We start from the raw sequence: 23,595 nt of genomic DNA, 5'->3' as shown, positions 1-23,595 counted from the left end.
GAGCTTGAGGATGTTATGAGGTTGTGTAAAGTGCTAGAGAAATACAAGTCTTACTTGGTTGAACTCTGCACTTCCTCTCTCTCTCTCTACTTACTGAGTCAGGAGGTCTAATTCCAGACAGTGGTCAATTCCTGAATTGTTTGTTCAGATTGGGGGATTGCCTTTTAATGCAAACTCTAGGTGTGGTACTTAGTCCTACAGAATAGGAAAAGCCGAAATGTGTTGTCTGACTCGTGCGTAGTTATCTGGTTTTGTTGCCAGGGACTGGGAGTGCTGCAATTAGCTTTAACGTCTCCAGGCTCGGGAGGGGCAATAATCAGCCATTGATCCTGATCCTGGTGACTGTCCAGGAACAGGTACTTGAAAGTGTGTGTTCATGCGCATGCCAAGTCAACAGCCAGATCAGAGTATTCTGTTGTGCCCTTAAGGCAAAGCAGCTCGCTCGCACTTGAAGAATGTTTACCTGGAGGTGTGCATGTGATCCAGCATGTATCAGGGGAGGGAGCTGGCTGTTAGTGGAGTGTGCTGAGCACACTTCCCAATCGGTGATGGCCTTTGGTGTTTGAGGATCACGATTTTGGTTACCTGCTGTTAATTGTGAAGAGAAACAGCCATTTCTTTTCCCTTTAAAAGGAAATTTGGGTCCCTGCCAGTAACAAAGGGGATATAGGAGTGAGTTCAAAGCCCAAGGAAATGACAGTATGTGTATCGTACAAAAAATTCACAGCTAGGGTGGAGCTGACAAGTCTATTAATTGCACTTGTCAGGGCAAGACCTTAATAGTTCTCTCCTGACTTGGCAAAACTGTTTTTCTTATCAAATAAACCTAGTGTTGGGTGGGGATTAAACTCCACATTTTCATGGAGGGAGGTATCTGTGAGTGGTTCAAATCAATAGAATGTCAAGGAGCCTAAATTAATAGGGGTGAGAACCCCATTTACACTGTGGAATTGCTTGAGAACCCCTCATGATATGAATGAGACATTGAGATATGGATTTCATAGGTTAATTCAAGGCTATTCGGCCCGTCTTGCCTGTGCCAACTCTTTGAGCTGTCCAATTGGTCCCAACTCCCCTGATCTCCACTCCAGTTCATAGCCCTGCAGTTTTTTTTCTTTTCCAGTAATTGCTCAGTGCTCCTTTTGAAAGTGTTTCCAACTGAGTTGCACCGCCCTTTCAGGCAGCATCTTCCAAGTTGTAATAACTTTACTTGCTTTGATCCACATGCTGAATAAAAAGGTTAAAACCATCTCACCATCTGATATAAAAAGCAAGACTTGACATGATTGGCAGTGCAAAAACTCATCATGGATAATGAGGTACTTTTAGTGTAGGCATTGTTGTCATGCAAGGAACATTGGCAGCTTCTGGTGTCAACTCTCTAATGCCTCATCCCATGATTCATATCTTCAGCAAAAAAGCCTTGCTGTTCTTCAAGGGCTCATATGACCATAGATGAGAGTGTAAATCATTGGAATAATTTGCAGTTCAGCTTGATGCTGTACTGACTATGGTGTTTAGAATTAGGCTCTCAGATCTTTTCCAGATGCTTTAGGTGGAAGGATTGTGGTATTTGCAGTACAGCAAGAGCTGTGGCTGCTGCTTGCTATTTTGGTCTAATCCCTTTAAATTGAATAAAATGATGTGCTTTACAAGTGTATGGAAAATTTGTTTCAAGAACAAAGCACATAAGAACTAGGAGCAAGAGTGGGCCATTTGACCCCTTGAGCCTGCTCTGCAATTCAAGAAGTTCATGGCTGATCTTTTTATGGACTCAGCTCCACTTATCCGCCTGCTCACCATAACTCTTGATTCCTTTACTGTTCAAAAATCTATCTATCTTTGCCTTAAAAGCATCTAACGAGATAGCCTCAACTGCTTCACTGGGCAGGGAATTCCACAGATTCACAACCCTTTGGGTGAACAAAGAAAATTACAGCATAGGAACAGGCCTTTCGGCCCTCCAAGCCTGCACTGACCATGCTGCCCAACTGAACAAAAACCCCTTACCCTTCCGGGGACCATATCCCTCCATTCCCACCCTATTCATGCATTTGTCAAGATGCCCCTTAAAAGCCACTATCGTTTCTGCTTCCATGTCAGCACTATAGTTAAGAAAGCCCACCAACGCCTCTCTCAGAAGACTAAGGAAATTTGGCATCTCACCAACTTTTACAGATGCATCATAGAAAGCATTCTTTTTGGGTTTATCACAGCTTGGTATGGCTCCTGTTCTGCCCAAGACTGCAAGGAACTACAAAAGGTTGTGAATGTAGCCCAATCCATCACGCAAGCCAGCCTCCCATCCTTGACTCTGTCTACATTCCCTGCTGCCTCGGCAAAGCAGCCAACATAATTAAGGACCCCAGGCACCCTGGACTTTCTTTTTCCTTCGGGAAAAAGACACAAAAGTCTGAGGTCACGTACCAACTGACTCAAGAACAGCTTCTTCCCTGCTGCTGTCAGATTTTTGAATGGACCTACCTCACACTAAGTTGATCTTTCTCTGCACCCTAGCTATGACTGTAACACTACGTTCTGCACTCTCTCGTTTCCTTCTCTATGAATGGTATGTTTTGTCTGTATAGCGCGCAAGAAACAATACTTTTCAGTATGTTCATACATGTGACAATAAAATAAATCAAATCAAAATCAAACTGCCTCCCCCAGCAGCGAGTTCCAGGCACCCACCACCCTCTGTAAAAAAAAAAAACTTGCCTCATACATCTCCTTTAAACCTTGCCCCTCGCACCTTAAACCTATGCCCCTTAGTAATTGACTCTTCCACTCTGTCCATGCCCCTCATAATCTTGTAGACTTCTATCAGGTCGCCCCTCAACCTCCGTTGTTCCAATGAGAACAAACCAAGTTTCTCCATAGCTAATGTCCTCCATACCAGGCAACATCCTGGTAAATCTTTTCTGCACCCTCTCCAAAGCTTCCACATCCTTCTGGTAGTGTGGCGACCAGAATTGAACACTATATTCCAAGTGCAGCCTAACTGAGGTTCTATAAAGCTGCAACATGACTTGCCAATTTTTAAACTCAATGCCCCGGCCGATGAAGGCAAGCATGCCGTATGCCTTCTTGACTACCTTCACCTGCGTTGCCGGTTTCAATGACCTGTATACCTGTACATCCAGATCCCTCTGCCTATCAATACTCTTAAGGGTTCTGCCATTTGCTGTATGTTTCCAATCTGTATTAGACCTTCCAAAATGCATTTGTCCGAATTAAACTCCAACTGCCATTTCTCCGCCCAAGTCTCCAACCAATCTATATCCTGCTGTATCTTCTGATGGTCCTCATCGCTATCCGCAAATCCACCAACCTTTGTACCATCCTCAAACTTACTAATCAAACCAGTTACATTTTCCTCCAAATAATTTGAGGAATGCCACTTGTCACAGCCCTCCATTCAGAAACACACCCTTCCATTGCTACCCTCTGTCTTCTATGACAGAACCGGTTCTGTATCCACCATGCCAGCTCACCTCTGATCCCATGCGACTTTATCTTCTGCACCAGTCTGACATGAGGGACCTTGTCAAAAGCCTTACTGAAGTCCATGTAGACAACATCCACTGCCTTACCCTCATCAATCATCTTTGTCACTTCCTCGAAAAACTCGTTCAAGTTAGTGAGGCACAACCTCTCCTTCACAAAACCATGTTGTCTCTCGCTAATACGTCCACTTATTTCCAAGTGGGAGTAAATCCTGTCTCGAAGAATCCTCTCCAATAATTTCCCTACCACTGACGTAAGGCTCACTGGATTACCTGGATTATTCTTGCTACCCTAAAACAAAAGTTCCTCCTCAACTCAGTCTTACATCCACCCCCATCCCCATTTGGAAATCTTCTAATGTATCTCGATTACAACTTGGGAGTGCCCCCACTGGTGGGAGAATATAATTATCACGTGACAAGTTTACACGGCCCTGTTCCATTGTGAAGATGGGAATTTATCAGTAAATTACAGGAAGTACATCAGCATGAAGGGTTTTCATCTTCATTTTGTATTTGTGGAATGGCAGTGTTTTGGAAATTAATTCTCAAATGAATTTGGAGCATGCTTTACAAGAAAACGAGACAAATACAGTCCAAGTTTACCTGAATATTAGATATATTAATACAGTGAAGTAAAGTGGGATGAGTGGCTGATTTGGAGCGCAGACACTGGCAATAGGCCGGTTGAGGGTGGCAGATTTTAGGTGATGTTTTATATTGGACTCTCATTTCCGTGCCACCAGCTATCTCATCTATTTAACCATTTAATTCTGGATCAGCTAGTGCTGTTAGAAAGGAATGAGATTACTTAACCTGTCAAAAAGGTGGAGTGATGGTCATAGTTATATTAATCTCCTTGATTCCTTTATTTATCTTACAGCACAGAAGGGAGCCATTCAGCCCCTCAAGCCTATGCTGGGTCTTTGGAAGTGTTGTCCAATTCATCCCTGCCCCCCCCTCCTCTCCTCATAACCCAAGTATTTACCCAATTCCCATTTCAAAGTTACTGTTGAATCTGTTAACACATTTGCGTTCCTCATCCATCCACTTTGTTTCTTTAGTGATTGCCTTTATTTAGGAACTGTGTAAAGATCTCTTGGAGTGAGGGGAAGCAGAGTCCTGATTGAGAGAAATGGCCTTGTCCCAAGCTTTGCTATGTGTATGATCTCCAAACAGGAATTTTACAGGTCATTTGGTTGTTGACATCAGTGTTGAGTCCAATCCAGTTGACATTCGATATTCACCCATGCTGACTTTCAACTGAATGACAATTGGGCGCAGGAACAATTTTGGCTTGGCTTCTTTGTGTTCCCCATAGGAGCATGGAGATGTATTCTAGTAAATGTACTGCCCTGTTTGATAGCTAACTGCACAGGCCAAACATTAAAACTGGACCTGCTGGGTCCGTATGAATGGAAGGAAACTCCCAATTTCTATATCACCTTTCACAAACTTATTGTCCCAAAGTACTTCTCAGCCAATCATACCAGTGCTGAAATTTTGGAAAGATGGGACAGCCAAATATGCACAGCAAGATCCCTCAAACATAGAATGTGGAGCGTGCTACACATGGAATGGTCAGGATGACTCGCATAGATGCATTAAGGGGCAGCTGAATAAGCAAATAGAAGAATATGCTGTTTGGGTGGGAGGGGACTTGTGTGGAGAATAAACACTGCGTTGACCAATTGGATTGAATGGCCTGTTTCCATCTGGTAAATTATTCAAATGACCAGATAATCTTTTTGTGTCTCGGCCACCAGGAAGAAAACTATAGGATATTTTACAACCACGTGAAAGGCAGAGGGAAGTTTGATTTAGCATCTCATCCAAAAACTGAGACCTCCAACAGTGCAGCATTCCGTAGGTATTGCACCTTGAGTGTCAGTATAGGTTATTTGCTCATGCCTTGGGTGAGACTTGAACCCATAACCTTCTGACCTAAAGCGAGTGCTACCTACTGAGCCATGACTGAGTGTTGGACACAAGATTGACCCAGTACTACATGGTAAACCCCTTTGTCAATATTTTAATGTAAGCAGCCTAACCAGCGTGGGAAGTCGGAGACTGGGGAAGGAATGCGGAAACTCTTTGTGTATTTCAATGTCTGCTCTGTTAAGGCACACAACAGCTGAAGTGTGTGGCTCTCTTAAATCTGTCTCTGTTGCTCCCTCGTGCTGGGTGGGTGTGGTGTGTCCAACTGTCTTGAGAAAATAGCGAGACCCGATATTTGTTTTGTTTCAGAATTCCTTAATATTTCCGTTCTGGCTGGAAAAAAACCCTTTCAGCAGAACTTCCTGGAAAGTTTGTAGGGAAACTCGGAAACTCAAAACAATGTGTGGTTATCAAACTTGTGCAGTCCCCAGCTACTCCCTTAATCTTTGAACAGTTAATACTCTCAATTCTGGATGTTTAAGACTGTGAGGTGATTAGAAGTGTTTGATTTTTGTTCTCCTGGTTCTTGTTCCTTTTTTAAAGCTTACTTTAAATCCTCTTCTGATTTTTGATGCCTTGTATTGTGTAGTCTTTCACTCAGGTCAACCTGAGCAAGTGTGTTGCTATTCAACCATGGAAGTTACGATTCCCTAACCTGATCCTCTCCCCGTTCGATGCATATGTGCATGCATGCTCACATGAGCAGTATTTACCTGACCGTGGTCAGCATTGATGGTCCTAGTTCTTGAGGATTTCCCCTTTTCCTTCTCTACCTGAGGCTCCTCCACATGGTCCGAGAATAACTAATTCAACATAGGATGGATATTGAAGGTGGCACTTACCTCCCTGCTCCAAGTTACTCACTAATAACTGCCATTGCCCACCAAACCACAAATGGAGCCTCTTCTGGCTTTTTGACTGTACAGGAAAATCTCTCAATATTTGGGCTTTCTGTATAGACAAATAAAGGTTGATTCATTTTATCTATAAGTATCTAAAAAGTGTGCTGCTACTAGAATCATAGAGTCCCTACAATGCAGAGGAAGGCTATTTAGCCCATCGAGTCTGCACCGACCGCAATATCATCCAGGCCCTTTCCCCGTAACCCCAAATGTTTACCCTGCTAATTGCCCTGACACTAAGGGGCAATTTACCATAGCCAATCAACCTAACCCGCACATCTTTGGAGTGTGTGAGGAAACTGGAGTGCACGGAGGAAACCCACGCAGACACGAGGAGAACATGCAGACTCCGTGCAGACTGTGACCTGAGGCTGGAATTGAACCCGGGTCCCTGGCACTGAGGCAGCAATGCTAACCACTGTGCCACCGTGCTGCCAATCTTACCTGAATTTGGGATGATGCTTAAGGAAAAGGATGGGGGTGAGCCTTGTATTCATATTAACATAGAACATAGAACAGTACAGCACAGAACAGGCCCTTCGGCCCACGATGTTGTGCCAAGCTTTATCTGAAACTAAGATCAAGCTATCCCACTCCCTATCATCCTGGTATGCTCCATGTGCCTATCCAATAACCGCTTAAATGTTCCTAAAGTGTCTGACTCCACTATCACTGCAGGCAGTCCATTCCACACCCCAACCACTCTCTGCGTAAAGAACCTACCTCTGATATCCTTCCTATATCTCCCACCATGAACCCTATAGTTATGCCCCCTTGTAATAGCTCCATCCACCCGAGGAAATAGTTTTTGAACGTTCACTCTATCTATCCCCTTCATCATTTTATAAACCTCTATTAAGTCTCCCCTCAGCCTCCTCCGCTCCAGAGAGAACAGCCCTAGCTCCCTCAACCTTTCCTCATGAGACCTACCCTCCAAACCAGGCAGCATCCTGGTAAATCTCCTCTGCACTCTTTCCAGCGCTTCCACATCCTTCTTATAGTGAGGTGACCAGAACTGCACACAATATTCCAAATGTGGTCTCACCAAGGTCCTGTACAGTTGCAGCATAACCCCACGGCTCTTAAACTCCAACCCCCTGTTAATAAAAGCTAACACATTATAGGCCTTCTTCACAGCTCTATCCACTTGAGTGGCAACCTTTAGAGATCTGTGGATATGGACCCCAAGATCTCTCTGTTCCTCCACAGTCTTCAGAACCCTACCTTTGACCCTGTAATCCGCATTTAAATTAGTCCTACCAAAATGAATCGCCTCACATTTATCAGGGTTAAACTCCATTTGCCATTTTTCAGCCCAGCTTTGCATCCTATCTATGTCTCTTTGCAGTCTACAACAGCCCTCCACCTCATCCACTACTCCACCAATCTTGGTGTCATCAGCAAATTTACTGATCCACCCTTCAGCCCCCTCCTCTAAGTCATTAATAAAAATCACAAAGAGCAGAGGACCAAGCACTGATCCCTGTGCCACTCCGCTAGCAACCTGCCTCCAATCCGGAAAATTTTCCATCCACCACCACCCTCTGTCTTCGATCAGATAGCCAGTTACCTATCCAATCGGCCAACTTTCCCTCTATCCCACACCTCCTTACTTTCATCATAAGCCGACCATGGGGGACCTTATCAAACGCCTTACTAAAATCCATGTATATGACATCAACTGCCCTACCTTCATCAACACACTTAGTTACCTCCTCAAAAAATTCAATCAAATTTGTGAGGCACGACTTGCCCTTCACCAATCCGTGCTGACTATCCCGGATTAATCCGCATCTTTCTAAATGGTCGTAAACCCCATCCCTAAGGACATTTTCCAACAATTTACCAACCACCGAAGTAAGACTAACCGGTCTATAATTACCAGGGTCATTTCTATTCCCTTTCTTAAACAGAGGAACAACATTCGCCACTCTCCAGTCCTCTGGCACCATCCCCGTGGACAGTGAGGACCCAAAGATCAAAGCCAAAGGCTCTGCAATCTCATCCCTTGCCTCCCAAAGAATCCTAGGATATATTTCATCAGGCCCAGGGGACTTATCGACCTTCAGTTTATTCAAAACTGCCAGGACATCCTCCCTCCGAACATCTATTTCCTCCAGCCTATTAGCCTGTAACACCTTCTCTTCCTCAATAACATGGCCCCTCTCCTTGGTGAACACTGAAGAAAAGTATTCATTCATCACCTCGCCTATCTCTACTGACTCCATACACAAGTTCCCACTACTGTCCTTGACCGGCCCTAACCTCACCCTGGTCATTCTTTTATTCCTCACATAAGAGTAAAAAGCCTTGGGGTTTTCCTTGATCAGACCCGCCAAGGACTTCTCATGTCCCCTCCTAGCTCTCCTAAGCCCCTTTTTCAGCCCGTTCCTTGCTAACTTGTAACCCTCAATCGAGCCATCTGAACCTTGTTTCCTCATCCCTACATAAGCTTCCCTCTTCCTTTTCACAAGACATTCCACCTCTTTCGTGAACCATGGTTCCCTCACTCGGCCATTTCCTCCCTGCCTGACAGGGACATACCTATCAAGGACACCCAGTATTTGTTCCTTGAAAAAGTTCCACTTTTCATTAGTGCCTTTCCCTGACAGTTTCTGTTCCCATCTTATGCCCCCTAATTCTTGCCTAATCGCATCATAATTACCTCTCCCCCAATTGTAAACCTTGCCCTGCCGTACGGCCCTATCCCTCTCCATTGCAATAACAACAGACACCGAATTGTGGTCACTATCTCCAAAGTGCTCTCCCACAACCAAATCTAACACTTGGCCCGGTTCATTTCCCAGTACCAAATCCAATGTGGCCTCACCTCTTGTCGGCCTATCCACATATTGTGTACGGAAACCCTCCTGCACACACTGCACAAAAACTGCCCCATCCGAACTATTTGACCTACAAAGGTTTCAATCAATATTTGGAAAGTTAAAGTCCCCTGTGACAACTACCCTGTGACCCCCACACATATCCATAATCTGCTTAGCAATTTCTTCCTCCACATCTCTATTACTATTTGGGGGCCTATAGTAAACTCCTAACAGCGTGACCGCTCCTTTCCTATTTCTAACTTCAGCCCATATTACCTCAGTGTGCAGATCCCCCTCGAAGTGCCTTTCCGCAGCCGTTAAACTATCCTTGATTAACAATGCTACTCCTCCATCTCTTTTACCAGCTTCCGTACACTTACTGAAACATCTATACCCCGGAACGTCCAACAACCATTCCTGTCCTTGTTCTACCCAGGTCAAATAGTTTGGATGGGGCAGTTTTTGTGCAGTGTGTGCGGGAGGGTTTCCTGACACAATATGTGGATGGGCCGACTAGAGGTGAGGCCACATTGGATTTGGTACTGGGAAATGAACCGGGCCAAGTGTTAGATTTGGTTGTGGGAGAGCAATTTGGAGATAGTGACCACAATTCAGTGTCTTTTGTTATTGCAATGGAGAGGGATAGGGCCGTACGGCAGGGCAAGGTTTACAATTGGGGGAGGGGTAATTATGATGCGATTAGGCAAGAATTAGGGGGCATAAGTTGGGAACAGAAACTGTCAGAGAAAGGAACTAATGAAAAGTGGAATTTTTTCAAGGAACAAATACTGGATGTCCTTGATAGGTATGTTCCTGTCAGGCAGGGAGGAAATGGCCGAGTGAGGGAACCATGGTTCACAAAAGAGGTGGAATGTCTTGTGAAAAGGAAGAGGGAAGCTTATGTAGGGATGAGGAAACAAGGTTCAGATGGCTCGATTGAGGGTTACAAGTTAGCAAGGAATGAGCTGAAAAAGGGGCTTAGGAGAGCTAGGAGGGGACATGAGAAGTCCTTGGCGGGTCGGATCAAGGAAAACCCCAAGGCTTTTTACTCTTATGTGAGGAATAAAAGAATGACCAGGGTGAGGTTAGGGCCGGTCAAGGACAGTAGTGGGAACTTGTGTATGGAGTCAGTAGAGATAGGCGAGGTGATGAATGAATACTTTTCTTCAGTGTTCACCAAGGAGAGGGGCCATGTTTTTGAGGAAGAGAAGGTGTTACAGGCTAATAGGCTGGAGGAAATAGATGTTCGGAGGGAGGATGTCTTGGCAGTTTTGAATAAACTGAAGGTCGATAAGTCCCCTGGGCCTGATGAAATGTATCCTAGGATTCTTTGGGAGGCAAGGGATGAGATTGCAGAGCCTTTGGTGTTGATCTTTGGGTCCTCGCTGTCCACGGGGATGGTGCCAGAGGACTGGAGAATGGCGAATGTTGTTCCTCTGTTTAAGAAAGGGAATAGAAATGACCCTGGTAATTATAGACCGGTTAGTCTTACTTCGGTGGTTGGTAAATTGATGGAAAGGGTCCTTAGGGATGGGATTTACGACCATTTAGAAAGATGCGGATTAATCCGAGATAGTCAGCACGGATTGGTGAAGGGCAAGTCGTGCCTCACAAATTTGATAGAATTTTTTGAGGAGGTAACTAAGTGTGTTGATGAAGGTAGGGCAGTTGATGTCATATACATGGATTTTAGTAAGGCGTTTGATAAGGTCCCCCATGGTCGGCTTATGATGAAAGTGAGGAGGTGTGGGATAGAGGGAAAGTTGGCCGATTGGATAGGCAACTGGCTGTCTGACCGAAGACAGAGGGTGGTGGTGGATGGAAAATTTTCGGATTGGAGGCAGGTTGCTAGCGGTGTGCCGCAGGGATCAGTGCTTGGTCCTCTGCTCTTTGTGATTTTTATTAATGACTTAGAGGAGGGGGCTGAAGGGTGGATCAGTAAATTTGCTGATGACACCAAGATTGGTGGAGTAGTGGATGAGGTGGAGGGGTGTTGTAGGCTGCAAAGAGACATAGATAGGATGCAAAGCTGGGCTGAAAAATGGCAAATGGAGTTTAACCCTGATAAATGTGAGGTGATTCATTTTGGTAGGACAAATTTAAATGTGGATTACAGGGTCAAAGGTAGGGTTCTGAAGACTGTGGAGGAACAGAGAGATCTTGGGGTCCATATCCACAGATCTCTAAAGGTTGCCACTCAAGTGGATAGAGCTGTGAAGAAGGCCTGTAGTGTGTTAGCTTTTATTAACAGGGGGTTGGAGTTTAAGAGCCGTGGGGTTATGCTGCAACTGTACAGGACCTTGGTGAGACCACATTTGGAATATTGTGTGCAGTTCTGGTCACCTCACTATAGGAAGGATGTGGAAGCGCTGGAAGGAGTGCAGAGGAGATTTACCAGGATGCTGCCTGGTTTGGAGGGTAGGTCATATGAGGAAAGGTTGAGGGAGCTAGGGCTGTTCTCTCTGGAGCGGAGGAGGCTGAGGGGAGACTTAATAGAGGTGTATAAAATGATGAAGGGGATAGATAGAGTGAACGTTCAAAGACTATTTCCTCGGGTGGATGGAGCTATTACAAGGGGGCATAACTATAGGGTTCGTGGTGGGAGATACAGGACGGATATCAGAGGTAGGTTCTTTACGCAGAGAGTGGTTGGGGTGTGGAATGGACTGCCTGCAGTGATAGTGGAGTCAGACACTTTAGAAACATTTAAGCGGTTATTGGACAGGCACATGGAGCACACCAGGATGATGGGGAGTGGGATAGCTTGATCTTGGTTTCAGATAAAGCTCGGCACAACATCGTGGGCCGAAGGGCCTGTTCTGTGCTGTACTGTTCTATGTTCTATGTCTCCGTAATGGCCACAACATCGTAGTACCAATCCACGCCCCAAGTTCATCTACCTTGTTCCGGATGCTCTTTGCATTGAAGTAGACACACTTCAACCCACCTTCCTGTCTACCGGTACCCACCCTTGACCCTGATACCTTCCCCAATATCTCACCACCCTCAACACTGACTTCTGGACTACAACTCCTTTTCCCACTCCCCTGACAAATTAGTTTAAACCCCCCTGAAGAGCCGTATCAAATTTCCCTCGCAGGATATTGGTGCCCCTCTGGTTCAGGTGCACCCCGTCCTGTTTGTACAGGTCCCACCTTCCCCAGAATGTGTTCCAATTATCCACGTATCTGAAACCCTCCATCCTACACCATCCCTGCAATCACATGTTTAACTGCACACTCTCCCTGTTCCTCAACTTGCTGTCACGTGGCACCGGCAAAGTACCAGAGATGACCACATGTTTTGTCTTGGCTCTCAGCTTCCAGCCCAGCTCCTGAAATTCCTGTTTTAAATCCCTGTCCCTTCTCTTACCTATGTCGTTGGTACCAATGTGTACCATGACTTGTGACTGTTTCCCCTCCCCCCTTAAGAATCCGGAAAACACGGTCCGAGACGTCACGGACCCTGGCATCCGGCAGGCAACATACCATCCTCGTGTCTCTTTTGCTGCCACAGAACCTCCTATCTATCCCTCTAACTAATGAGTCCCCAATATCTATTGCCCTCCCGCTCTCCCCCTTACCCTCCCGAGCCACAGAGACGGACACAGTGCTGGAGATCCTCTCACTGCGGCTCACCACTGGTATGTTGTCCCCCTCAACCGTATCCAAAGCGGAATACTTGTTGCTAAGGGGAACGACCTCAGGGGATCCCTGCACTGACTGCTTCCTCCCAGCCCCTCTCACCGTCACCCATCTATTTTCATTCCTCGGAGTAACTGTATCCCTAAAGCTTCTGTCTATGGCCACCTCTGCGTCCCTAATGATCCTAAGTTCATCCAACTCCAGCTCCCTAACACGGTTTTGGAGGAGCTGCAGATGGGTGCACTTCCCACAGATGTAATCAGCAGGGACACTGACGGAGTCCCTCACCTCAAACATAGTGCAAGAGGAACATAGCACTGCCTGCACACCCATCCCCTCTAGATACCTTGCCAGTACCAGGTAGAAACAGCAAAAATGAATTAAACTCACCCCTGCTTGCCCTGTCCCCCAAAGCCCTGTGAGCCAAAGCCCTTATAGCTCACACTCTGCTTCCCACACACTCCGCTGCCCGCTCCCGACGCTGCCCGCTGTGTACTGCAGCCTACCTTTTATACTTCGCACGCTTAAAAAACCCTTCCCAGACTCCTTAGCAGCCCACTTCTGGTTTTCACTTTAAACTTAAGGAAAATACTACTACAAAAGTAAAGGCCAAAGAAAAACTAATTATGCCTAATTAGATTACAAAAAGGTTTGTACTTGTGGGGTTGATCAGAATTAGGATCCGTAGGGGAGAGTGACTGATTAATTCCATTCAGGAGAAACCTCTTTACCCTGAGGATGTGGAACTCGTTGGAACAGGTGAATAATATGAATGCATTTCGGGGGAAGTTGAGACGCACATGCGGCAAAAGAATAGAATGATGCATTGATCATTAAATGAGGAAGAGTGCAGCATAAAAGCAAGCATGGATCTGATAGGCTGTCTGGTCTGTTTCCTGTGTTTGAGCTGCCTACACTTTAGGATATCCTGTGGTGGCAGGAAATTACAAAACACTTCACTGCTAATGAAGTACCTGACTCTAATCACTGTTGTAATGTAGGAAATGGCACAGAAAGCTCCCACATTCAGCAATGATCAGCCGAGCTGTTTTCTGGTGATCTGTGTTGAGGGTTATTTATTAACTGGAGATCTTTCCAGCTGTGCTTTGGGATCTTTTACTTCACTTGAAAGGGCAGATCGGGCCTCGATTTAATGTTTTGGGTGGAATCATCTGGTCGTTCAGGCCAGCAGGACTTTCTGGTCCTGCTGCAGTGAACAGAGACTTGGCCGAGCGCCAAATTAACCATCTTCACATGCAGCAGGGTATGAACGGACAGTAAGATGGCGCCCTTCATCTGAAAGGCAGAAGTTCAGATGTTGCTGTACTTGCACAGTATTACAATCTGGACAATGCTCTAGTGCATGTTCAAGTCTCGAGAGTAGCACTTTATAGATCTTCTGACTTGGGCAAGAGTGTCGATCACTGAAATTTGTGCCAGACCATTCGAGCAAAAATTAGAAACCACTTTTTCACTTGAAGATGGTAAAAATTGAGTCCATTCATTAAAAAGGCTGTGGGTGCAGGCAGTCAATTAGAAAGTCCATGGCTGGGATGGTTAACTTTGTCATGTAAAGGCATCAAAGGATATGGAGCAAAGGGAGATAAATGGTGTTGAGGAGAGGTTAGTCTGATCTAATTGAATGGATAACCTTGGCTTGAGGGCTGAATATCCTCCTCCTGTTCCTGCTCAGGTGGGGGCTGTCTTTACCGCTGTCGAGAGTCAGCACCCTCTGTAAAGTGGAACATTATAAAATGTTCTAATTTTCCTGTTCCTATCCTACACGTGATATGTAGGTCACAGATCATGCTGGGAGCAGTTTGAGGATATGAATGAAGAGATTCAGTGTTTCAGACAACATGAAATGGAATTGACTCAAATTCATCATTGCCCACCTGCCCCTTGAACATATTGGTCCTAATATGCTAAGTGGGGCCAGTGATAACTGTGTTGTCCAATCTAGAGTAAAAAACACTGATATACAGTCAATTGTTTCTTCCCCTTGTTTAGATGAAGGGCAGCTCATCGAGCGAGCTGCTCACACGGGAATGATCAACCCTGGAGCCCAATGGATGACCATGCAGCATAACGGAGCCGTGGCTCACTTTGACTACAGTATACGTGTGACGTGCAAGGAAAATTATTATGGCACTGGCTGCAAAAAGCTCTGCCGTCCACGCGATGACCACTTTGGCCACTTTGTTTGCGACCAGAATGGAAACAAACTCTGTATGGAGGGCTGGATGGGGGCTGACTGCACCAGAGGTAAGGAGTCCCTGCTTTGTGGGTGTGGTTCAAACCAAATTGGAGCAGCAAAACACAAGCTTGAGCCTTTCCTGCATTAATGGAATCCATCCACTTATAATGTAGGTCTTGGAGAGGTTACCAGGGAACGACGACTTTAGTTACAGGGGGAATCTAGAGAAGTTGGAATTTTCCTGAAAGCAGAGAGCGATAGTAACGAGGTGTTCGAACTAAAGATTTTTGGTCCAGAGTTGTGGAGATGCCAGTGTTGGACTGGGGTGTGCACAGTAAGAAGCCTCACAACACCAGATTTAAGTCCAACAATTTTATTTAGTATCATGAGCTTTTAGAGCGCTGCTCCTTCAGGTGATGAAGGAGCAGTGCTTCGAAAGCTCGTAATGCCAAATAAACCTGTTTGCCCCAGAGTATAAAAACGTTTTCCACCGGGAAGAGAGTCAACCACCAGTGGACATGGGTTTAAGATAATTGGCAAACAAGTGAGATGAGAATTTCGTTTGCTGCTACTTGTATTCATCTCGTACCTTTAAGGTAATAGAATGTTCCACAGTGCTTCACATGAGGGTTATCAAATAAAATATAACACTCAATCATGCAAAGAGCTATTAGGGCAGGTGACCAAACTTTGTCAAAGAGGCAGGTTTTAAGGAACATTGTCAAGGAGGAGAAAGGAAGTGAGGGGTTTAGGGAGAGAATTGGGTCTTGGAAGCTGAAGGCAGAGGATGGAACAGTTAGTGGCTGTGCAAAAGGCCAGAAGTGGAAGTAGCAACATAGGAGTCTGTGTCTGCTGCTAAGGAGCTGGGTTTTGGTTGTCACTTGAGCTGTTTTTCCTATAGAAGCAAAGGATTGGTGGATGAGCAAGCATCAAGCTACCTCTAGTTCATTGATCTACCTGGTAGTCTCATATTTGACGAATTATCACAAATAGCTGCTTAACAAAGTTGAGGCTCATGAAATAGGTGGGTAAGTGTCAACTTGGATAAAAATGTGGTTTAAGGATAGAAAGCAGCAAAATGTGGTAAATAGTTTTTTTCCCCCCCAGAGTGGAGGATGGTGAGACAATGATGTTCCCCAAGGGTCATTGGTAGCACTACTGTTTTTTTGGTATATATAAATGGATAGCTGTTTCGTAGTATAGAGCTTGAGTATTTGGAGGGGAAAAAACATTTTGTTGAAGCTTTTTGTCTTGCAATCGTCAGGATGATATCAAGAAAACAACTTTAGACTGGGAAAGAATGCTGATTGGTTGGCAAATGGACTCTGGTAGTGGTACTGCCATGGAGAATGCACCAGTTAATGGTGACTGATAGTTAACTGCCAAGCATTATTTTAAAATTTAAACCAGGCAGCTTGACTCTGGTTATGGCATTGCTGTGAAGAATGAACCAGCAAATGGTTATCATTTATTTTGTTCAGCTGAGATGGGCACAATGTCCACATGTTCTTTCTGTCTACAGGGAGATGGGGCCCTGTGTATTAATATATGTAAATTCCAGCACACACAAATGCCCACTGTGAGCCTAGCTGGCAATCTTAAATTGGTTCAGCGTAGATTTTAGCACACAAGATTATTTAGCAAATATTGTCCAATTGCAGAATCACATCTAATGCTAGACACTGTTCTGAGTTTTGCAAGCATGCGCTGGTTGGGTATGGTCTGTATCTTGCCCATTGCAAACAGCAGAAGGGATATGGGGTTGGATGCAATCTGCCAGTTTTTGGGATGTATGTCCTACATATCTAGCATCACAATGGCACTCTCATTCATATACCACATTACTCATTTGTGATCAGCAGCATCCTGTCTTTTTGGCTTGATGGCAACATCCTGTTAGTGACACTTCTATCAGTCAGAGTCCACTTGCCAACTAATTGGCACTCCTTGTATATGGGTGGCATGGTGGGTTGCACTGCTGCTTCAGTGCCAGGGACCCGGGTTTGATTCCCAGCTTTAGTCACTGTCTGTGCGGAGTCTGCATGTTGTCTCCGTGTCTGTGTGGGTTTCCTGCAGGTGTCCGGTTTCCTCCCATAGTCCAAAAATGTGCTAGTTAGGTGCATTGGCCATGCTAAATTCTCCCTCAATGTACCTGAACAGGCGCCGGAGTGTGGCGACTAGAGGATTTTCACAGTAACTTCATTGCAGTGTTAATGTAAGTCTACTTTTGACACTAATGACTTGGTTATTGGAGTACAGAGTAAACTTTTAAAATGCTTCAATAATTTCAAACTTGGAGGTGTGGCAGAGAGTGAGGACGATACCGTGCAATAGGCTAGCAGAATGTGCAGACACGTGGCAGTGGAATTTGATGCAGAGAAATGTGGGGTGATGTATTTTGGCAGAATGGGTAGAGAGAGACACTGGACAAAATGGCTAAAAAATGCGCAGGGACAGAGGAACCTGGATGTTCATATAGATTTCTGAAGGTAATAGGATGTATCGAGAGAGTAGCAAAGGAGCATGGACTTTAAATAGAGGGGTTGAGGACAAAAGTAAGGAAGTTTTGCCGAATCTTTATGAAGCTCTGGTTAGATCACTCTGGTATTACATCCAGTTTGGGTCACCAGGCTTCAGGAAGGAAGCGAGTGTCTTTGAGAGGGTGCACAGGCGATTGACCAGAATGGTTCCAGGGTTGGGAGGGACTTGGCTCTGATGTTGCGTAGGAGAAGCTGTGGTTGTTCTCCTTGGAGCAAAGGAGGTGAAAGGGAGATTTGCAAGTGGTGTATAAGATTATGACAGGCCTAATTAAGTAGACATAGAAAAGCTGCTCCCATTACATGTCCAAGACTAGGGGGGCACAGATTTAAGATTTTGGGCAAGAGGTACAGAGAGAATGTGATGAAGAAGGAAGTGGTAATCTGAAATGCGCTGCCTGCAAAGGTAATGGAAACAGAAATGGTCATTGATTTCAAAAGCAATTTGATGGAATGGTACTGTCTGGATTGCTGGACAGAGAACTGGAATGGATTTGATGGGCCAAACTGCTTCTGTTTTGTGCTGTTTTTGACTCTTAGCTCACTATTCTGAGAAATCATTCTCTGTGACCCTACAACAAATCCAGGCATGAGGTCGAAGTCACCTCGTCCTCCAAAGCACTCGCCACAAATCATGTCTCATATTATTCATCCCGTCTTTGAGGGTTGGACACATGATTGGTGAGGATAGAATGATGTGTTATCTGTTAGCCTGTGAGTTTATGTACAGAATGATCACATGAGTTGGCCAGGGTGTAGCCTGAGTGATACTCTAGGGAAGTAGATAGAGATTGATCTCTGCGATATGATGTGATCAAATCAGTTTGATATTTGAAAAAAATAATCACTTCAGATTTTTTCCTTTTTTCTTGCAGCTATTTGTAAGCAGGGTTGCCATTCGATTCATGGAATGTGTAAAGTCCCCGGGGAATGCATGTAAGTGAGCGTCACTCTGGGCTAACAGTTGTTTTAAATTATCTTTTAATTGATGATTGCTATTTGTTAATTTGGATGCTTCATGGTTGCAGTATTTTAGTAGCAGTTGCTCCAAAAGCGATCATTGAGAGAATTTGCAGGCATTAAAAATCAACTCCTAAATTGGTTCAGGTTTGATTTTTATTTGCTCTGGGAAATTGAGACGGTGTTGATGCTTTATTGACTATTACGTTGATCGTAGCAGATAGCCTAGGATTGCTGCTTATTGTGGTGCTTGAGGTTCGAGTCTAGTTTTACTTTCCGATGCTCAAAAACAGAGTGAGCACCTGTGACATTGCCCATGGTAAATTGTAGGATTTCCTGTCCATCTTCAATGGAGCAATATTGTGCAAAAAGTTCGACTAGGGTTTAAATATTTGTGGTGAATTGTAGAATGTGTACCAGCGTGCGAGCACTCACTGCATTATAGAATGTGTACAGGAATATGTGAGCACACAGCAAGGCTACACTGACCACCCGTTCCTCCTCTTTAACCTCTGCTATTTGGATACCAAGCTTTCATGACCATGGCTCTATCATTAATTAAAATGCAACTGATGTAATGCCATACTTCCTCCTTGCCAGCCTCAGTTCCTGCTCTCCTATTGCTCCTGTCCATGCAATATACATTGGCATTTAAGAGGAGTCATGATGTGGAGATGCCGGCGTTGGACTGGGGTGTAAACAGTTAGAAGTCTCACAACACCTTTAACCTGGTGTTGAGACTTCTTACTGTATTTAAGAGGAGGCAATTGCTTTAAACTTCCAGAAATCTAAGCTGCTGATGCGACTGCACAAACTGTAATGTTAGAGAAATCATTCCTTCCCTTTTTGATAAGGTGGCTGATTTTGGTATCTAAACTTCAAAATCGTGTCAGGCTTTGTAGGTTTGAAGCTCTGTTTCAGGCTGCTCAAGTGGAGAGAAGCTGAGGCAATATTGCTGACCTTGTATTCCAGGCTGGCTATACAGTTGTAAAATCTTACGCAGGCGCTCCAGGCCTTTTGGTGTTGATTGCCCGTCATTGATTGCCCAGGACTTGGAAACTCTTGCAAACATGTGTCCTCAGAATCTCTAAATGCCACGTGACCAGTGGGTCAAAAATTATCCTTGATGTATCACAAGAGTAACTGAGTCCTGACGCGCTAGGGCTAAAAATATTCTTCTTGCTTATTAAATATAGCCTTCAGTAGATGGATATAGTTGAGGCTGCAAATCTCACTGCCAGTAAACAATTTGAGAGCTAAGGAAAAGTCATTAGCAGACTTGAGTGGGCTGGAGGGGGGAGGGTTTGGAGCTATGCGGTGGTGTGACATGATTCCAATGTGCTTTGCTTGTGGCATTCCTTAACCTCTGCTGCTGGTCTTGTGTCATTCGTCCCTCACATTAAAAAATTACAGTTGTTTTCATTTGCTATGAAAAGCATCGTGCAGGAGGTGGGTGTATGAAGCCTAAAGGATTTTACACACAGACTCGTGCACCAAATCCTTGGCTGATGCTCCCAGTGCATTACTGAGGAAATACTGCACTGTCATCGGTGCCCAAGACCGACGTTAAACTGAGACCCTGTCTGCCCCCTCAGGTGAATGCAAAAGGCTACTGCTTTGAAGAGCCAGGGAGTCCCCGGTGTCCTTATCAATATTTATCCCTCAAACTAACATCACAAGCAGATCTGTTCATTGTCACATTGCTGTTGTGGGGATTTGCTGTGTGTAATGAACTCTTGCGTTTCACTTTTAAAAAGTACCATAGGTGTTTATATTTGTCAACTTTTGAGGTGCCAAAAAACCCTCCAAAATTGGGTTGATGTGAACGTCAAGTGTAAAAGTGAACTGCTGACATGGATGGACACCATCTTTTTCACTCACTACATGGGGCCTGGTCTGTGTGGTCATGTCTTAACCTGCCGTGCATCTTTGCAACACAGCTACAACGTACCAATAAGTAAAACATCCATTATGGGGTGGAATTGTGAGGCTGACAACTAATGTGAGTATAGCATTAGAGGGTCAACTTAATGCACTAAGTATATTCAAAAAGATGATTTTAGGGGCCAGAAAAAATGAGTTTTCTTGTACACTAATCTGCAGTACTTCATTGGCCGTAAAGCACTTTCAGTACAATCTGAGATGGTGAAAGGAACTACGGAAATACTTGTGCAATTGACTTTAGCAACCCTTGCATCGGTCGAGGAAGGGAAACCTGTCCAGCACTTCCAGCACGGTCTATTGATTCTTACTAGCAAGTGCAGGAGTGGGCTAGACACCAATATTCTTCCTTCACCGTCACATCTCGCCTTAGAGGTTTGTGAATAAAAACTAAGAATAGATACTAGGGAGAATCTCGGGGGCCCATGGAGCATTCGAGGAAGTAAGAAAGGGAAATAGTGGAAAGAAAGCTGGTAGTAGAGAAGAAACAACCCAACATGAGTCATTTTGATCATGATTTAGGAAGGAGAATGGCAAGGCATTGGAGAGGGTGGAAGGGTGATTTACATTAAATCACAGAACCAGGCTATTCAATCCAATCTGTTTGTGCTGGCATGTATGCTCCACTTGAGACTTCTCCCATCTTCCTCTGTTATCTCCATCAGTGCCAGTTTTTTTTTATGGCACTCGTTGTCATAGAGTAATAAATATCAACTGTGAATGGTGAATAGATGAGCTGGAGGCAGACACGTTGGCAGGGGGAGTCAATGAGTGTGATGTTGGGAAGTGGGGGAGTGGTTTAGCTTGGGATATTCCTGTCTAATGTTTCCTGGATAATTATTCCAATATTTCCCATGGAACTGTGCAAAGTCTTCAATTAGAGCTCGGAGTTGCAAGTTCAAACTTCCTGAGCAATTCCCATAGAGATGTTTGGTGGGTCCCGACTCGCATCTTGGGTCGTACATCTGGCCTCTGACAATCTGCAGACTGGGAAATCTGGGCCCTCAAATACATTCAAGGCTGAGATAAGAACAACAAAGAACAATACAGCACAGGAACAGGCCCTTCGGCCCTCCAAGCCCGCGCCGCTCCCCGGTCCAGGATTGAATCCTGAATCCAGGATCCCCGCCCAATTTTCCAGCCTATCTACATACCAATATCCTATCCACCGAGCTGTCCCTCACAGCTACGATGCTTTGTTCATCACAACCTATTAACTCACCCCCACCCCCCCATTCCAGACCATGTGATCTCCAGGGAGAGGCGAAAACCCAGAGTGAAAAACCCCAGGGCCAATATGGGGAAAAAAAAATCTGGGAAATTCCTCTCCGACCCCCTGAGGCGATCGAAACGAGTCCGGGAGATCACAATGGCCCCGATCGGAAAATGCTTCCCAACCCTAGTCATGGGCAGATTCTTGAAATACTGGGGAGTCGGCCACCAGGCAGAAAAGCGGAGTTGAGGCCAAGATCAGTATATCAGGAGATAAACTCCTCTTGAATGGCAGAGCCGCCTCTAGATGCTGTATGGCCTACTCTTAATCCTTGTGCTTGTTAAACTGGGATTAATTAAGGGTAAATCTTAATAAAGATGTTCAAATGTTATGAATGGATTTAAAAGGTTAAATAAGAAGAAACTGTTTCCACTGGCAGGTGGGTCGATAACCAGAGGACACTAAGATAATGGGAGCAAGAACCTGAGGTGAGATGAAGAGACCTTTTTTGATGGGGTGACATATGATCGAGAATGTGTTGCCCGAAAGGTTGTGGACGCCGTTTCAGTAGGAACTTGCAAAAGAAAATACTGAAAAAATAAATTGCAGGGTTACAGGGAAAGGGCATGAAGGTGGTACGAATGCATAGCACTTTAAACAAGCTGGCATAGACATGATGGGCCAAATGGTCACCTTCTGTGATGTAAGATTCTGTGACAATTCATGAAATCTATGGTTTCTTTCCCCTTGTACCAAGCCAAGGTCATGTCCGGTCATTGATGTTGGAGACTGAAAGCAACATGAGCTTTACATGGTACTGCACCTTTGTGTACCACTTTGAACAAGTGTGACTTTGCAACTGGGTTTCCATAGCAACACAATCCTTTTTTTTGTGCGCGCAAGCTTTAGAAACCTTGGCTTATCCTAAGGCTGCTGAGACCAGGGCCCTGACCATGCTTTTGTTTCCACTTCCATGTGGTGATAACTCAGGAGAATTTGCACTTTGAACTCTGGGTGGCTTTGGTCATGTTTCACTGGATCAATACAACATGCAGAGTTTTGTGAAGTGCTGTTTGCTTCTGTTGATGGATTTTAATTTTTTTACAGAAGAAGTTGGTTTGCCTTGCATCTTTGTTCGAGTTTTAAAGCATCTCAAGGTGCTTCACATGCAGTGGCTTTGATGTAGCAAGTGTGGCAATTATTATATGCACAGCAAGACCCTGCAGGCTCTCGATCTAATTTTGTTGGGGGTGGATGTATGTGCAGCTTGACCTGACCATCAGGGCTTTTCTATTGCCAAGAGAGCAAACTATTTGTCTTTTTGATGTCCTGTCCCAAAGTGTTTCATTGCCCAATAAATAATTTTTAAAATACAGGTAGCATGTCTCAAATGTGGCTATCTGAAAACTAGCTATCTTAAAAAAAAACTGAACATTTTCTAAACTGTCATGTGAGAATTTTCATTGTTTTTAGATGAATAAAATAACTTGGCTAGGTGTTGCAATGGAGCCAACTAGTTAGCGGCCTCACCCGTCTTTTCCTACACTGAGTGACCCTTGACCCAGCCCAGACTGCCAGATCCGAATTCCAACACAGATGTGGTTCTGAGGTTACTGGTTTTCAGAACCTATATTTGTATAAATAATGCTGTATAATTCTGTTTACTGAAAACCGTTGGCATCTATTCCCAGTCTCCGTGATTAATGCCTGATATCCAAGCAGCCATTTAGTACATGGTCAAATTGTCATTTTCTGTGAGAACCTGAATGTTAGGTTTGATGCTGCCCCTGACCAGTGTAGCTGATCCTCAGCCAGTCTGACACCTGCACCTGTGGCAGGTAGGGCTGAGCTCTGTGGCACTCGTGTAGATAATCCGGGCGGCTGTGAGAAGGTCCTCATCGAGAAACGCTTGCAGTATAATTCTGGTGTAGC

At 44.8% G+C, this 23,595-nt stretch overlaps 1 protein-coding gene across 2 annotated transcripts in view; it reads left to right on the top strand.

The window, feature by feature from the left end:
• jag2b (jagged canonical Notch ligand 2b) overlaps positions 1–23,595 on the top strand; it is a 163,249-nt gene that overhangs the window by 68,041 nt on the left and 71,613 nt on the right. For both annotated transcript variants that reach the window (XM_078234507.1, XM_078234506.1), the window contains exons 4-5: positions 14,826–15,080; positions 18,425–18,485. In XM_078234507.1, the coding sequence (XP_078090633.1) occupies positions 14,826–15,080; positions 18,425–18,485 (316 nt within the window). The remainder of the gene's footprint in view (positions 1–14,825; positions 15,081–18,424; positions 18,486–23,595) is intronic.

The sequence above is a fragment of the Mustelus asterias genome, chromosome 18, assembly GCF_964213995.1.
Source record: "Mustelus asterias chromosome 18, sMusAst1.hap1.1, whole genome shotgun sequence".
Classification (NCBI taxonomy): Eukaryota; Metazoa; Chordata; class Chondrichthyes; order Carcharhiniformes; family Triakidae; genus Mustelus; species Mustelus asterias.
This window is presented reverse-complemented; position numbering and strand designations above follow the sequence as displayed.